The sequence below is a fragment of the Plecotus auritus genome, assembly GCF_963455305.1.
Source record: "Plecotus auritus genome assembly, chromosome: 6".
Taxonomy (NCBI): Eukaryota; Metazoa; Chordata; class Mammalia; order Chiroptera; family Vespertilionidae; genus Plecotus; species Plecotus auritus.
In genome coordinates, this window is record NC_137773.1 from 14,268,286 (window position 1) to 14,286,251 (window position 17,966).

The 17,966-nt window shown below is 47.8% G+C and overlaps 1 protein-coding gene across 1 annotated transcript in view; it reads left to right on the plus strand.

Annotated features, from left to right (window-relative positions):
• LOC308250649 (phospholipid-transporting ATPase VB-like) overlaps positions 1 to 17,966 on the plus strand; it is a gene marked incomplete at its 3' end in the record, with an annotated part of 60,595 nt that overhangs the window by 35,769 nt on the left and 6,860 nt on the right. Inside the window, exons 7-13 of the mRNA XM_080673323.1 lie at positions 998 to 1,125; positions 2,634 to 2,886; positions 4,343 to 4,581; positions 9,396 to 9,587; positions 11,682 to 12,288; positions 14,658 to 14,767; positions 16,623 to 16,749. Coding sequence (XP_080529449.1) covers positions 998 to 1,125; positions 2,634 to 2,886; positions 4,343 to 4,581; positions 9,396 to 9,587; positions 11,682 to 12,288; positions 14,658 to 14,767; positions 16,623 to 16,749 — 1,656 coding nt within the window. The remainder of the gene's footprint in view (positions 1 to 997; positions 1,126 to 2,633; positions 2,887 to 4,342; positions 4,582 to 9,395; positions 9,588 to 11,681; positions 12,289 to 14,657; positions 14,768 to 16,622; positions 16,750 to 17,966) is intronic.

The window sequence follows — 17,966 nt, forward strand, 5'->3', positions numbered from 1 at the left end:
TCCCGGTTCTTTATCACATGTTCACTTGGACTGTGTGAAGGTGGTGGCTCTTTTTTCTTAGCCCAGAATGCATGGGGGAAGTATAGAGGGTGGGTAAAGGTTGTCAAGACTCCCAAGCCATTCACTTCCCATCTCACAACTGGAAAGACCATGTGTCCCTTTCTCTATTTCCAACCCCCGTATCACAGAATTTCATGAAAATGTAAGCAATCCCCATGATACTCTCCTCTGGCAGGACAGACTTAATGCCTACCAAGATACTGACATGTAAGCTGTATGAAGGACTACTTCAGAGCTAAATGAGCACGCACACACACAGCTATATTATATAGAACTAGAGGCTCAGCACACAAAATTCGTGTGTGGGTATGGTCCATAGGCCTGGCCTGCCATTAGGGCCATCTTCCCCAGCTGCCCGCAGCCAGCCCCATCCCCCGCCGCCACCCACCCCTGGTTCCCTGTTCGCCATCAAGTGATCGGAGCCTGCTGGCTTGGGGGAGGAACTGAGAGGTCGGCTGTTCTGCCCACTTGCCAGCCCTGTCCCCCACTGCCACCCACCCTCGGGCGATCAGAGCCTGATGGGCGGGGGAAGGGACCGAGAGGCCGGCCCATTCCCCCCCACTCGCTGGCCCCACCCCCACTGTGGGTTGCCCTCTGTGTGTGGGGGGACCCGCAGCAGGGCTGGGGCCTTGGCCTGGAACCGCCCACGTCCCCCGCCACCCACCCCTGGCTCCCCGTTAGCCATAGGGTGATTGGAGCCTGCCAGCCGGGGGAAGGAACCGAGAGGTGGTCAGTGCGCCTCATAGTGACTGGTCGAGCGGTCATTCTGGTCATTCTGCCGTTAGGGTCAATTTGCATATTACCCTTTTATTATATAGGATAAGGGTGGCCTCCTCCAAAGCATACTCATGTCCAGGAATAGGTTAAGGGCTGATGTAACTGACCAACCTTGGAACTAAATAGAGATTCTGTCTCATCCTCCTTTGCCTCCTCTCAGGTCACAGCCTCTGGAACGGGACGTTCAGGGAACACCCTCCCTTCGATGTGCCGGACGCCAAGGGCAGCTTCCCTCCCCTTGCCCTTGGGGGCTTCTACATGTTCCTCACAATGATCATCCTGCTCCAGGTAGGAGCTCCTCTCTCACGAATGGCTACGAAGGCCTGTGGCCAATACCATACAACTCTGTGAAGGAAAGTTCAGTGCTGGCCCCAAGAAGGAACTGCCTGGACTGAGATGGGGAAATGTCCATTGCTTTCTTGTGGACCTTTGGAAGTATTCCCATTCGGGGTCATGTCAGGATCAGCCCTGCTTTGTGAGGGGACCCAGATAATCGTGGAGAAAAATATTTATTAGGATTTTCTATATAAGAGTAAGATTACAGCAGTGACCTACATGTGCCTGGCCCTTTGCCAGATACTGAACAGGTGAAACCTAATAACTGGGGAATAAAAGAAGATAAACTAGCACAGAGAACTGTCAAACCCTAAATACTGAGAGGAAGAAACCACAGATTAGTGTTTTAGTATTTTATCACTTGAGATTTAAAAACACAAGGAGTGGGCACTGACCCTATAAGGAAAAACAAAAACACAGAGAACCTACATGCGAGAAGGAGAAAAAGATGTACAGGTTCTATAAGAAACTACAACCTATGAAAAGATGATGCAGCTTCATCTACACTCAATTTCTTGTACTACTTGAGGGTGTTTCACTGTCTTCTTACTGGTGAACTCTTCTGAATCATTAGTTCATTCATTCATTTAGCAGAGTGATCCTTTTTTACGTGTGAATCAGATCATACCCCTGCTCTGCACAGACCCACCAGTGATTTCATATCCTCCTGAAGTAAAGTCCAAAGTCCTTACTGCCACCAACAAGCCCTCAATGATCTGGACCCTGACTCCCTCCCTGTCCTGTTCACTCATATACTTACTCTCACCCCCCAACACCCTGCCCACTCCCACTGCCCAGCAGCTTCCCGGAATGCTCCTCCTCCCACAGATATCCTCAGGACACACCCCATCTTCAAGTGTCTGCTCAAAGGTCATGGTTGATAAGAGTCCCTCCCAACCATCACCCTCTACCCTCTTTACTTTTTCTTTATGAGACTCACCACTACCCAGTGTATATTTGTTTGTTTGTTGGAATTTGAGGTCTTCAAGGCCAGGGATTCTGTTCTGCTCACTGCCATGTCCAGGACCTGGAATAATATGTGACTCGCACAAAGCCCTCAATATATATTAGGTATTGAATCAGTGGCCAGTAATCAACAATGGGTCTGAACACCTGTAAAAGTGGGAGGCCATCTTCCATGGCACTGGGATCCAGGAGGAGTCAGGGGGCTCCGGACAGAGGCACAACCACTCCTCACCAGCTTCCCGCTCTGCATTGAACAACCAATGGCGAGTGCCTGCCTCATGCCGACACCCCTGCCTGAAGAAGGCATATCCCCTAAGAATGTCAAGGGAGGCATGAGGCACGGACCTTTGATTTCCCAGAGAAAGTCCATCACACGAGCAGACCTCAGCTTTCCGTTCAATGCCTTTGCCTCTCATGAGAGAGGGTCCTGAGAGAGGGTCCTGACACACGGAACCGGCCTGGCTTCTGACTCTTTGGGACTCGGTCTCTTGCAGGTGCTGATCCCCATCTCCCTGTATGTGTCCATTGAGCTGGTGAAGCTCGGTCAAGTCTTCTTCCTGCACAACGACCTTGACCTGTACGATGAGGAGACCGATCTGTCCATCCAGTGTCGAGCCCTCAACATCACGGAGGACCTGGGCCAGATCCAGTACATCTTCTCCGATAAGACGGGGACGCTGACCGAGAACAAGATGGTGTTCCGGCGCTGCACCATCGTGGGTAGCGAGTACTCGCACCAAGAAAACGGTACAAGGCCTCCCGGGGGCCCCCATCCTTCTTCCTGAAAGAATCACCTGCTCTCCTAGAGGATGGGTGACTAAAGACATCATGCTGGCTCCCCACAGAGGCTGTGTGGCTTGTGGAAAGTAGCTTCCTGTGTCCCTGAGGCTTCCTGGTCACAGATCAGTGCTGTTCTCGTCACCTGTGAACCTTCATGTGCTCACAGGCTGTCAGTGATCTGTGTGTGGCCCTCCAGTCGCTTTGTCCTGCGCCATTTACACACATTTTTACCTGTCAGGAGTGGCCTGGGGACATGTCCCAATTACATGCCCAGGTTTAAGAATTTCTCGGGTCACCTTACCTGAGAGGACAGGCCAGGCCTAGGCGCATGGTCAGATTTGATACACCTGGGAAATGCCTTCCATGCTCCATGGTCTCTTGAAAGCTTCAGCTTAGCAGATATGGCTATAAAGTGCCCAGACTGTCATCTTGTATGGACTAAAGATGGCCTGTAAAGCTGACCTGATCCCCTCAGCTCCGTCCCCCATACACACATGCATCCACACACACACTTTTTAACTGAGAGAAGAAACTCTCAAGAGAGCAGCATTCTTTTGAGTATGAGGAATGGAGAAAGAAAGGAGGTGATATTATAGGGAACCCAATTCCCTTTGCCATGATGGTAACCATTTTTGTGGGACCTTTTGATCCTTTTATAAAAAAATATTTTTAATTGATTTCAGAGAGGAAGGGAGAAGAAGGGAGAGACAAAAACAGCAATGGACCTAACCTGTTTGGCTCAGTGGATAGAGCGTCAGCCTGCGGACTGAAAGGTCCCAAGTTCAATTCTGGTCAAGGGCATGTACCTTGGTTGCGGGCACATCCCCAGTAGGTGTGCAAGAGGCAGCTGATCGATGTTTCTCTCTCATCAATATTTCTAACTCTCTTTCTCTCTCCCTTCCTCTCTGTAAAAAATTAATAAAATATATTTTTTTAAAAAAAAGAAAGAAAGAGCAATGATCCACACTGGGGATCGAACCCACAACCCCAGGCATATGCCCTGGCAGGAATTGAACCATGACCTCCTGGTTCATAGGTCGATGCTCAACCAAGCCACACTGGCTGGGCCCTTCTGATCCTTTTTGATAATAAAAACAGCTACCATTATCAGTACTTAGAGTATTCCAAGACTCCAAACCAACCCTTAGTGTTCAGTACTTTTTTAACCCCCTATCTGAGAAAATGGAGGCATGGGTTTAGCCAAAGCTCAGAACCACGGAGCTAGGAGGTAGTGGAGCCAGCACCTGCACCTGTGGGACGTGGTTGCACTCTTTTCTCCGGTCAGGGTAGCCAGCTCCCTGCTTGCCAGAGCAGCACAGTGTTCTTCCTCAGTGTTCTTAACCCCCACTTGGAGTCTGGGATCGCCCCAGCCATGGTCCAGCCCAGGTATGACAGGGGCAATAACAGGACTCCTTTCCTGCAGCCAAGCGACTGGAGGTCCCAAAGGAGCTGGACTCAGACAGTGAAGAGTGGACCCAATACCAGTGCCTGTCCTTCCCGGCCAGATGGGCCCAGGGCCCAGCAGCAATGAAGAGCCCAGGAGGCGTCCAGCCTCTGAGGAGGTGCCAGAGTGCCCGGGTACCCATCCAGGGCCACTCCCGACAGAGGTCCGTGGGGCGCTGGGAAAACGCACAGTCTTCTGTGGCCTTCAGCAGCTCCATCGTAAGTCCCTGCCTTTTCCTCTTTGAATTGCAAGTGGCCTCTACTGGGGAGAGATGGAAGGGGGCTCTGGGGTGTGAGAGACAAAAGACAATAAAAACCCTGAAGGGCTCTCCAAATGCCAGCCCTTGGTCTTGTATGCAATCCTCATACACGTTTTATTGGGCATGCACACTTCTTGTTCATTTTCAATGTTTAGTATTTAGAAATTAGGAGATTTCACATAAACATAGATTTCTGGCTTCTGTTTTTAAAGAACGGAGTTGGGAAAATTCTTCACACTAAGCCAGCATTTCCCTGTGGAAGAAATTGGCTTGAATTAAAGAATCGACACCATTTAGTCTGGGCATGTAATCTCGAGTTCATCACAGTCTCTGCCTCACTTCCATTACTGAGCAGAGGGCCAGTGGCATGTCCAATGTTTTTCCAATAATACAGTTAAGAGGAAAGAGAAATATTTGCCATGCCCCTGTTTCTATAAAGTGGAAAAACAAAAGATAAGCCTACAGGTTTATGCATTTCAAGAAAAATGGGAGAATATCTTCTTCATGATCATCAAAAAGAATCTTCAGTTGTTATGAAGCAAAAACATCAATGTCAGAATTACTCAGCACATTCACTCCCTTAGGTTAACTGCCTGGCCCCTGTGGTTCTTCAACCCTGCAGCTCACTGCATGTGGTCCCTTCACATTTGATCCACAGGGACACCCATCACTAACTGTCCAGGGAGCAGAGGAAGAAACTGAGTTTCTTCTACAAGATCTCACAGCATTCCCTGGGAGTGAAGGCCAGAACCGGGCCTCTGGCTCCTGCCCGTCTGCTTTCCTCTGCACCTTGCTCTTTCTCTAAGAGACACGTGATCTAGAATCTTCTGTTCTCACAGAAAGGCCACAGGGAACCCCAGCTTGTCTTAAAAAAGTCACAAACTTAAAGAGGAACCTGAAGGACTGGTATGCCATGATTAGAAAATACTATTTTCAAAATGATCCTTTTGGTGAATTTCCTTCCAGGCTTTTATTTCCCCCATTAATACACATGCATAACTCCACATATTTAACATTTTTGCAATCACAGCACATATAATTATAGGTTCTAGGTTTTTCGGATCTGACAAGATGTCAGAAGCATTGTTCATTTTGCTGCCTCATATTCCTAACCCAGGGCTGTGCTTTCTGACTGCAACAAGGAAAAAACGCTGTGAGTCTGTGTGTCTGGGTGGTTACTTCTGTAACTCTGAGTACAATACTGAGTTAACTCTTCCCTGGCCGGGTAGCTCAGTAGGTTAGAGCGTCATCCTGCTACACCAAGGTTGTAGGTTTGATCTCCGGTCAGGGCACATACAAGAAGCAACCAATGAATGCATAAATAAGTGGAACAACAAATCAATGTTTCTCTCTCTAAATTCAATTTAAAAAGTTGAGTTAGTTCTATTTTGTTATTATGCACAGACATGCAACATTACCGAGGATCAAACGATAACAATGTGTTAAGACATCTGATGTTCATAAACTCGCAAGATGAATTATCTGTAGATGCCTTTAGGACGCTCTTTGATTTGGTGTGGTTTTTTTTCCTGAGTTTTTTTTTTTTTTCCCCCAAAATGAGATAACAACAGGACCTCCATATTGTCAAGTCTTTCTCTTATTTAATTCTGTCCTCCTAAATGGGGTGCCCTTCCCCCAGCTCTTTACCTAAATATTTGAACCATGAATTAGTGGTGTCTAGAACTGGAAAGTGCCAAAGACGCACACACAGTGCAAGACCTAATTCTGATTAGGCATGGGTTGTAGGTCTTGCACTGTGTGTGTCTTTGGCACTTTCCAGTTCTAGACACCACGGGTGGCCCATGTGCCTGAGAATGTCTCTGCCAGGACCCAGGGGGAGAGAAAGGAGCCTTTCCTTGGTAGATCTCAGTTGGGGCTCACAGATTCACTGCCCCCCTGTTCAACCTGACAAATCTCAGTCACCCAGAAAAACTGCAACCCTGAGCCAACCCAGTCTAACTTCTAGTCGGGGCCCTTCACTGCTTGCTGGTCAGCGAAAGGGACACATTAACCTCTGATCTATATCCTGATCCTGGATGTCACTTCCGCCCTTACTGGTACTCTTCAAGGCAGTTCTAAGTTCATTCCAGAACAATAAGGAAATTGACACACAGATTAAGAGCCAATTCTTGTTGTCTAGGCAGATGCGGATGGTGACACATTCTCTTTATGAACTGCCACATCAGTCATTCTCCAGTCTGTTCGCTTGAAGATCTGGGGTTAGTGGGACAATAGCATCCCCAGGTAGGAAGGGCACTGGGCTAAGGGTCAGGAAACGTAGGTTCTCATTTCAGCTTTGCTACTGGCTTGCTGGGTAACCATAGCAACACGTCAGAGCCCTTTCTATCCCTTTCATTACCTGAAAATAATTTACTTACAACTCTCACCAGCTGTTCTAAAACTCAAATAACATAATGTTCGTGCTGACCTGCAAGGTCCCTTCCAGCTACGGGTCAGACACGTTTGGGGTCATCTCAGCTCTACCATTATTAGCTCTGTGGCTTCAGTCAACTCGCCCAGCTGGAGGCCTCCACATTCCCATCATTGTTCTGCCTCTTGAGCTTCTTTGGATGATTTAATTGTTCAAATCATGCATTCTAGATGGATGGGTAACTAATCGAAGTTTTAAGTCATCTTTCTGAAAGAAAGCTCTCTGTTTTGGACAAATGATCCCGTCTCTGGGGACATGGGGGCAGGGGGCGGGGAATGGGCATCTTTGTAAAATGAAATGCTGAGCCCTCTCCTCTGAGACACTGGCCTATTTGGTCTATGGTAGGGCCTGAGCACTCATGTTTTTATTTCTGATGTTCTAGTGAGCAACCAAGATGAGGACCTCTGTAAGCATACCCCGCCCCCCCTCAGCTAGGAAATAGTCTACCTTTGGCTCAAATAGGCTCCTTCTCCAGCTTGGAAGGCATGTTGCCTTAAAGGGCTCTGACTACCTGTAAAATATCTGTGGCAGGAGTGGCAGATCCTGGAATGAGTCCATGGACCATGTTGGGGGCAGCCCCGGAGGATCTCCTGGTTCCCGCCCCGCACCCCCTCCCCCACCCCCAACCCCCGCCCCTCACTTCTTGGCAGGTTCCTAAACTTTCCTCTCTGCCAACTGCCCATCTGGCAAGTCAGCTGGTCCCATCATCTCCTGGCACCACCAGGTCTGTACTTCCCTTTGTAAACACTGTCAGAACTTGCCTCTGAATCCCCTGGGGTGCCAAGTCATGACGGAGCACAGGGCCACATTCTAAAGGAGCCCGTTCTTGGTCTCCTTGGCTCTTGGCTCTAAACCAACAATAAAATGAGTATCGACAGTAACAACAAAAGCTGACTTCTTTCTTTTACTACAAAGAACAAGGAAGCATGGGTCATTTTTGCCTAATAGGCTGCTATAAAATCTGTGGTCTGAGGGCGGGGTAGCACACTTATGACAGGGTGAGGGCTGAGCCAGTGTTTAATAGACTGGCAGATAGAAAATGAAATGCCTTTTTTTTCTTGGTCTGCAAACAGCCAAGATTCGAGCAGAGAGTCTTTGTTTAAAAGTGCCACTTGCAAAAGGTTTCCAGAACCATCAGACCAAAGAATATCTTCCTGGTCATAAAATTTGCAATGGGGACCGTCCAGTCTCCAAACATCATCACCACTCCCTTCTGTGGGCACAGCCCCTCCCGCCCCTCCGGAAGGAACGCCCTCGCCCTCTGCCTCGTCCTTGGTCTTGGTCTTCCTTTCCTCCTTTGGAAGAGACTGGTGCAGCACTGCAGTCTGTTCCTGTGGCTGAACAGCCCACAAACCCACACTGCTACCCTCCCCCTGCCACCCCCCCCCCCCCCCGCCACCCACTGGATGGCCAGGTACTGCTTCAATCACCCAAGCACAGAAAAATCTTTTGAAAGTGATGGGACCACACGGGCAGAGACAGATAAAGGCCACCTCAACTGTGCTTCCCTTGGCCCCCAGGGTCCCTACTGGGGACGCATGGCTACAGTGATCCTATTCATAAGAGGTGGAAAACTCCCTTCTTGCTAGGCCACTGAGGGTTCACCGCCCCCCACCCACCCACCCACCGTGGGGTGTATGTCACATTTGGAAAAAGCTTACCAGAACAATCCATGTGCTTTTCATGGTTACTGAAGTCCAGGTAGGATTTGGGTAGACAGGAGGGGACTTATCAAACAAGGTAAGAACACAGGCATAGAATGGGAGTATTCATCCAGGAGACAGCAAACACACCGCCCAGCTAAGCTGAGGGTCTGTGTTGAGAAGTGGTGGGAGCAGAGACTGTGAAAAAAATTGAGATGACAGAGTAAGTTGATTGTGCCAGCAATGAAGATCTCCTGAAGGACTACTGAGCTCAAGAGTAGCTGAGGGAAATGGTGTTTAGAAAGATGTGCGGGTGATACATGTGAAGGATTAGAAGGAAAAGAGGTGAGAGGCAGCAACATCAGCTTAGATGTGATGCAGAAATCCCGGAGTGAGGCTACAGGATCTGAGCCTGTTGGTAGCATCAGGACTGAGGGCCAAATGGTGGGGAGACAATGTAATGAAAGAACTGCCAGAGCTTATAACTGATGGACATGTGAGGTGAGGGAAAGGGAGGAATCAAATAAGAATCTGTAGTGACTGGGCTTGCAGAGGGGGACTCATCTGGATTCAAGAGTACAGGGAAGACTGTTATCCTTTCCCCAGGCATGCAAAGAATCTGGTGTGTTTGGGGGTTGGGGGGGGGGGGCTTCCTCTGAGTCCCTTTAGGAAAGACTCACCAAGTTCTTTCTCTCTCAGGAAAAAGATGTGACTCCAGATAAAAACCTACTGACCAAGGTACAAGATGCTGCCCGGTGGCTGGAGAACTTGCCAGACTCCAGACCTGCCAAGGCTTCCCTCTCCACCACCTCCTCCATCGCTGACTTCTTTCTCGCCCTAACCATCTGCAACTCCGTCATGGTCTCCACAACCACGGAGCCCAGGCAGAGGGTAAGGATCGGTGATGGAGGGAGTGGCAGAAGAGGGGAGGAAGGGTAAGGGTAAGGAGTGACACCCTGAACAGGAAGACAAGACACTTGGGTCCTAGCCACAGTATCACTATTTCATCCCTCTGAGTCCTTGAACTCTTATCCTTTCTGGGCCTCAGTTTCCTTATCCTATCTAATAAAGAGGGAATATGCTAATTGACAGTCACACCCTCAAAGATGGCGGCGCCCAGTCCCCTCAGCCCCACCAGGGCGGCAGGCACGCAGCATGGCTGGGCCCGCCCCCAGGTGGGTCTGGCTGCTCCACACACCTGCCTCCGGAGTCCCCCTGTCCTCTCAGCCCCCCAGCCGCCCAGTGCCACCCGAGGCTCAGGTAACCAGGGCTGGCCAAGGCTTGCGCTGCCGGCAGTGGCAGCAGCAGAGGTGTGATAGGGGCATCGCCTTCCCCTGATCGCCGGGTTGCCTCCCGCCCCAGAGGGCTCTCGGACTGTGAGAGGGGGCAGGCTGGGCTGAGGGACCCCCCTCCAATGCATGAATTTTCATGCACCAGGCCTCTAGTTTTTAAATAAAATAGAAAAAGTTATATATGAACTCTCTATGTAGCTTTCAAATTTTGTGTCTATCTGTCTGCAGGGTAGATATTAAGAGTTAATATTTACTGAGTACTTGCTACATGCCAGGCTCCATGCCAAACACTTTGGCTACATTATCTTTTAATCCTCACAACCAAACAATCCTATGCTGTATGGCTTTGCATTTAACAAGTGAAAAAACAGCGCTAGCCAGTTTGGCTCAGTGGGTCCCAGGTTCAAGTCGGACAAGGGCACATGCCCGAGTTGCAGGCTCGATCTCCAGTAGGGGGCATGCAGGAGGCAGCCAATCAATGATTCTCTCTCATCATTGATGTTTCTATCTCTCTCTCCCTCTCCCTTCCTCTCTGAAATCAATAAAAATATATTTTACAAAAGAAAGAATAAAAGAGATTCCACCAAAGTTAAAAAAAAAAAAAGTTAAGAAACAGGCTCAGAGAGCTTGAGTAATTCAACAAAAGATATATGGTTAATACAAGACAGAACCATCTGTATGACTCCATAACAGCATATTACACTGGTCTCTGCTTTTATATGGGGGTTAGAAGAAATACCGCCATGTGTAATGTTCTGCCAATTAGGAGATAATGCAGCTGGATGGCCATTTACAGGAGATTCAACTCTGAATTATTTTTTAGTACTGAAATTAGCTGTGTCTTTAATTACCCACCGACTCTCACCCAGGCTCCCCTGTGAGTGCCTGATGAGAATAATTGGGTGTTATAACTTGTGGCTATGAAATTAAGAAAAAGGTTCACCCAGGCACCAACTCAGAGCACCCCCCCCCACCGCTTCTTATATCCTAATCCCAAACCACCCTGAGAAGTCACTTCAGCCACTGAAAAGTTGCTGGGTTATCAGAATTCTTCAGGGAGCTTTGAGAGAAGGTAGCATTACCCGAGAACTCTGTTTTCAAGAGGAAGAAGCAGCATTCAGGGGAGGACAGCATCCGCCTCTCAATCTTTAAGTGAACAGGGAGGCTTCAGCTGGCTGGCCGCTGGAGGTCCCAACCTCTGGAGTCAGACAGAACCAGGTCTGAGGCCCAGCTCTACTCCCTGTACACTGGGTGGTGATGGCCAATTTATTTAACCTCTTTGTGCCTCAGTTTCCTCATCCATAAGTTGGGATAATGATAGTATCCCATAAAGTTGGGGAAGATGAAATGAGATGATACATGCAAAGATAAAGGCTATGGTAAGGGTGTGGGGAATGTGGACTCTTACTATGGGTCTGGCTTTTGTCTCCTTTTCTTTCCTTTGTCTCTGATTAGAGTGGGATGGTCATTACCAATCCCAGAATGTCAGGGCTGGAGGCAACAGCTGGCCTGACGCTCTCCTCTTACAGGTGGGTAAACTGAGGCTCGCCTAGAGGAGAAGACTTGCCCACAACCACAGATGGCCCAAGTAATCCATTTCTTGCAAAATGACCTTCAGATTCTGCCACAGACCGCGTGACCTTTTTTTCCCAACATTGAGAGTAATGTTCTCCTTCCCTCCTTCGATCCCAAGGTCACCATGCCACCATCGACCAAGGCCCTGGGGACCTCTCTGGAGAAGATCCAGCAGCTCTTCCAGAAGTTGAAGCTTTCAAGCCTCAGTCAATCATTCTCATCCACTGCGCCCTCCGACACCGACCTGGGGGACAGTTTGGGGACCACCATGCCCACCACGGACTCAGAAGACAGAGACGACGTGTCTGTGTGCAGTGGAGGCTACTCAACGGATACTGACGGCGGCTACAGGAGCAGCACGTGGGATCAAGGTGAGGCCCTGGCGTCTGGGTCGGGCACTTCCTTGGAGGAGGTGCTGGAGGACCCGGCCCTCGGCCCGGCCAGCCCCGAGCTCTGCTACGAGGCCGAGAGCCCCGACGAGGCTGCCCTGGTGCATGCAGCCCATGCCTACAGCTTCACACTGGTGTCCCGGACGCCGACGCAGGTGACTGTGCGCTTGCCCCAGGGCACCTGCCTCACCTTTGATGTCCTCTGCACCCTGGGCTTTGACTCTGTCAGGAAGAGGATGTCCGTGGTTGTGAGGCACCCGCTGACGGGCGACATCATCGTCTATACCAAGGGCGCCGACTCGGTTATCATGGACCTGCTGGAAGACCCGGCCTGCGGTGAGTGCCCCCTCACCAGGGCTCCAGGAAGAGAGGGCTCCATGGTTTAGGAGGCAGCTTGGAGGGCAATGATGAGTTCAAGTTACAGCGCCACTCAGCCCAGCAGATCCCAAGGAACACGGGCCACAAACTGCTCTCCTCAAAGTGGTCCCTTAACACACGCTTCTTCATTTCACATGCCCTCAACCTGGAGAATGACAGCGCTTGGGAGCTAGACTTGGGAGGTCTTGTAAGAGCAAGTCTCTTTAACTCCTTTATCCCCATTTCTAGTTTTCCAAAGTCATTGAAACATGGATTATCCATACACTATATTTTAGCAGGACATCCATTAACATATCCTAGAAAATACTGTGGTCCTAATTCTTAGTTTTGGAGAGAGACCAACTGAACCCAGAGAGGGAAGTGACCTCAGAGAAGAGGCGAGGTAACCAATGACACATCCTCGGCCCGGGTATCCTGAGGCCTTCCATGCCGCCAGACTTCCCTGCCAGGCTCAGTGCACTCTGGGAAGCCTCAGGTGGCCTTCTTTATCATCCTTTCCCCCAGTCTCTCCCAAATGGATTTTCATAAACTTGCACCAGGCCAGAAAAATGTTCCAAAGTCCCTAGCTATCAGTGTCTCGTTTTGGAGCACCATGAATTAGTGCACAGGCGCTTCTTGATGGCTAACAAGGAGAAGAGGGTTATGGGGCTATGATTCTCCCAGGGCAGCTGGTTCCAGCCAAGCTTTAGAATTGCCCAGGCAGCCCTGTGCCTCCTGCGTTACCAGCTATGGATCAAAGCCAAGAGGTTCATGAGGATGGATGAGCGTTTAGAATGGGAAGGGAGCTAATTAGGTTTCTTTATCCCCAGACTCTGGCAGAGGAGTGAATTCTGTGTTTCTGAGTCAAGGGAGCCACAGTATTCTGCCCCTGGGCAACAGCCATCAATGCTGCCCTGGAGATGTTTTTTTATTTGTTCCTCGCCCAGTTGCAAAATGGATTAGAGATGCTTCCAATAAAGGACACATGAGCAATGTTACTATTAAGAATTGAGGACTAAAGCTTTGAAAAGGAAGGGGGAATATAACCCTCGGTTTAACATATTTATGGTGTTTGAACGTTCAATTTGACCATGAGGTTTCTGTTAGCCTGAGCGAAAAAAAAGGTCAATTCGAAGGGAACCAGATAGAAGGCAGAAGGGTTTAATCTTAGGAACTGATGTCTTTGAAAATAAAATACTGCAAATAGTGCTCAATAAGACAATGCATAAAGACTGTGCTTCGGGCACTAGGAAAACAGTAACACCTTCTGAAAAAGAGAAAGTCATCTTTGAAAGAATTTTTGCAGTATATAAACACAGCCGTAGAATAGTATCGCGGGGAAAATCAGAGCTCATTGTGCTTTCTTATCTTACTGTTAAACATTGTATTTTTAATTTTGCATTATATGGAGGGATGGATGATGTGCACGAAATCTGATTCCTACTTAGGGCCTCTGAAGATCTCAATCTAGCCCTGGTTTAAAAAAAAAAAAAATGACTTAAGCTTTTTCCAAACTTAGCTTTATAAAGTGCTGCAATTGATTAGAGATGTCTGTGACATCTTAGATAAAATAAGTGGCAATAGCATCAATCCTGCCCTATACCCACAAACCCAGGATGAAAAATTCCTTTTATCTGGTAGATAAAAGTACTGGAATTCGAGAGAAAAAGATTAATTTTTTTCTAAAAGAAATGTATTATGTAGGACTTCATAAAGGGGACTTTGAGCAGCACAATGAAGTATTTTTCATTCTAAACACTATATTGGTAGGAAATGCAAACAATTTTTTCTCTAAGACCATTTCTTGCAAACCTAGTGTGGTGATGAACTTAGCAATGGGATTCAGGTCCAAAGCTGTCTTGGAACCTAACTTGATACAAGGACTGAAATAGATGACAGAGAAGGTGATGGGTAGTGTCTCACACTTAGCAACCCGTTGGTCATCCAGGGCTAAAGTGGCTACAAAGAAAGCACCTGGGGTCATCATAAAGATCCAGCTGTCTGGTCTCTGATTCAGCAGAGCTTCAACTGGACCTGGGAATCTATTTTTTGTTTTTAAGTTCCCAGATAATTCTGATGCAGACAGGTGTTTGGTAAGAACATCTTGGACCACCTACCCTCCTAAGTAGTGCATTTATCAGTCAAGCTTTTGATGATCAGCTGTAGAGAGCAGACAATGGAAGGACTCCCAGAGATCCCATTTCTGGGCACCCTGACAGCCAGGAGAGTCCCTCTGGTTCTGTGGAGGGCTGTGAGGGGATTTCTCTGCTAAAGATTCCCGAATGTTAAGAACGGGGATCCCTGAGCATTTGTATATGACTTCATACGGGACAATGACTCCTTCACAGTGACTGACACTGATGTGGAAAAGAAGCTGAGGAAAATCCGAGCGCGGACACAGAAGCACCTAGACTTGTATGCAAGAGATGGTCTTCGGACACTGTGCATCGCCAAGAAGGTGAGAACAGATTTTTCGTGAAGTAGGTGAAGGGCCACAACCCCGATTTCATCTTTTCTACTTCTTTTTAGAAGACCCTTAATGTGGGTTGCTTTAATGTTTTCAAAATTAGCTATTTTGATTTACCACAAAGACCCAGGACTTCTGACAGTTTTGCTGGGGCAGAAATCTGAACGGCAAGGTTCCATATCAGTGTGGCTATTTGTATATGTAATTGGTTACCCCTAACTCATAAAAATAATGTTTAATGTTATAATTTTGCCTTCAGCAAATTCTTTTAAAATCTGCATTATTTGCATAGTTTTGGAATTTGGGAGATTTTATGTGATCACCTTAAAATCTAGATTTCTGGTTTCTCCCAAAAATTTAGAGGAGCTGTCAAAATGGGTCTCCATTCTCGAATGGAAGCAAATAGCTACAGCCATGTAGCAGCTGATCCCTGAGAAGGAATGTATTCTGCTGTGTTGTGGTTGGCCACAGTCCCCACTATTCCCTGTTGTTTCCCTTGGCCCAGTCATAGTCATGTAGATTACATACCTCACCTCCTGCAGGTCTTCAACTTGGCAGCCCCTGCAGGTGAGGCAGACAGAGAGCTAAGAGTCCCAGAGCAGGGGCATCTAATGAGGCACCTAAAATCAGGGAGGGAGCTATAATGGACATTATAGCTATTTCTAGATGGCTGGATTTATTTCTCCATAAATCGCCAGAGCTCATCTCTTTTATGGTCCTTAGGCAACCATAAAAATTTAAGAAATTATGAGCACCCACTTTAAAGCCAGACCTATCTGGGTACAAGTCTCAATCTCACCACTTATCTGTTGTGTGACATTGGGCAAATTTCTTCATCTCCCAGAGTTTTGGATTTTCTTAACTATGGAATGGTGTCAGCACTCCTTACCTCATACAGTTGTCATGGAGATTAGCACGTGTACATGGAACAGCAACCAGTGCTTACTACTCTATAGCTGTAATTATACCACCTTCTATTTTCCATTGAAATTATTTGTGCCTATTTTGTCTCCTCTAATAAAACTATGAATTTCAAAAGAGCAACAGGCCTATTCATATCCCCTTGGTTTTCCCTATGTGCCATGCATAGAGAGAAAATCTAGGGATATTCATTGCTGTATTCATGCAATTCCAGCAAGGGGGTCTAAAGTACTATGGGACTTCAAGGGAGGAAGATATGTCCTCTAGTTGTATTCTTCCAGCTTTTGGTACCACCTCCAATAGCTGGTGGAGAATTCTATCAGGCTGTGCAAGATCTGGTTGCTGTTTACTTTTCCAACCTCATTGCTGGCTCTTCTCTACTTGGCTCTCTATCCTTTAGCCAACTGGTATTTACAAGGAATAGACAAAACCAAGTTCATTGTTTTTTCACAGCCTTTGCACTTGCCCCTCCCCGTGACTGAAACCTTCTCGTCATTGGCTCTCAACTTGTATGTCACCTTGTCTAAGAGACCTGAAGATTCAAATGAAATAGGCCCTCTTCCCACAGCTATCCCTCTACCCAGTCTCTCTCTCACACACACATCTTCAGATCACGCTCTAATTTCTGCATAGAATTTCTTGAAATGACTATATTTTAAATTATTTACTTGGACAATGTCGCTCACCCTCCAGTAGCACATAAGCCCAGGCATGCAGGGATCTTGTCTGTCTTCCGTGCCCAGAGAAGGGCAAGAGCTCAACAGATGTTTGGTGATAATGGAACATGAGGATCAATCCTTCATAGATTCATGCACTTAAGAAAGCAATCATCGAGGAGAAAGCCCCATCTAATTGTATAGAGAAGCTCAAACAGGCACATGGGAAGGGGATCAGAGTTGTGACCGAGCCTATTCCTGTCCCGTAGGTCCTAAGTGAAGAGGACTTTCAGCGATGGGCCAGTTTCCGGCATGAGGCCGAGGCGTCCCTCGACAACCGAGATGAGCTTCTGATGGAGACCGCCCAGCATCTGGAGAATCAACTCACCTTACTGGGTAGCTAAAAATAAGCCCTCATTAAATGAAAAATAGGAATGCTGCAAGCTGGAAAGGGAGTTCTTGGCCCTGATTCTGACACTGCTACAAATGTGTCTCAATTAGGAGCCTTCCCCGGGGTGCCTTTCAAGAGATTTGGCACAGACTGGGCCAACATGCAACCCAGATTCCACATGCAGCCTCCTGAGGGTGCCGGGAGCATTCCTGCACTTTCTGCTGGATGAAGCCTAGGAGACTGGTTGCTTCTCTATTTGTTCAAATGTTTGTTGAGTACCTACTATGTACCAAATAGCATGCGAGGCATTGGGGCTACAACAGGGAACAAGAGCCACAGGGACCTGGTCTCCCAGAGTCTAGAGCAGTGGTTCTCAACCTTCCAAATGCCGCAACCCTTTATTTTTTATTTTATTTTTTTATTGATTTTTTAAAGAGAGGAAGAGAGAGGGATAGATAGTTAGAAACATCGATGAGATAGAAACATCGATCAGCTGCCTCCTGAACACCTCCTACTGGGGATATGCCCGCAACCAAGGTACATGCCCTTGACCGGAATCGAACCTGAGACCCTTCAGTCCACAGGCCGACGCTCTATCCACTGAGCCAAACCAGTTAGGGCAGCGACCCTTTAATACAGTTCCTCATGTTGTGGTGACCCCCAACCATAAAATTATTTTCCTTGCTACTTCATAACTGTAATTTTGCTACTGTTATGAATCGTAATGTAAATATCTGTGTCGCAACCCACAGGTTGAGAACCGCTAGCAGGGTCGCCTAAGACCATCAGAAAACACAGATATTTACATTGCGATTCATTAACAGTAGCAAAATTACAGTTATGAAGTAGCAACGAAAATAATTTTATGGTTGGGGGTCACCACAACATGAGGAACTGTATTAAAGGGTCGCGGCATTAGAAAGGTTGAGAACCACTGCTCTAGAGTCTAGTGAGGAAACTGACTAAACAAGTAATTAAACAGTGTGATGAGGGCCGGGCTGGAAGATTGACCAGATGGGATGGAAACACAAAGTAAAAGGTGCTAACCTGGCCTGGGGCCAAGGTGGGTGCAGGAAGGTTGGACTGAGTGGAGAAGAGGAGTTGGTCAGGCCAAGGGGGAGCGTGTTCCAGGCAATGGGAAGGGGCCCGTTGGTAACTCAGGTCTGCTATGGCTAGACCATGGAGTGTGGAGAAGAGAGGTCAGCAGCACACAGATTAGGAA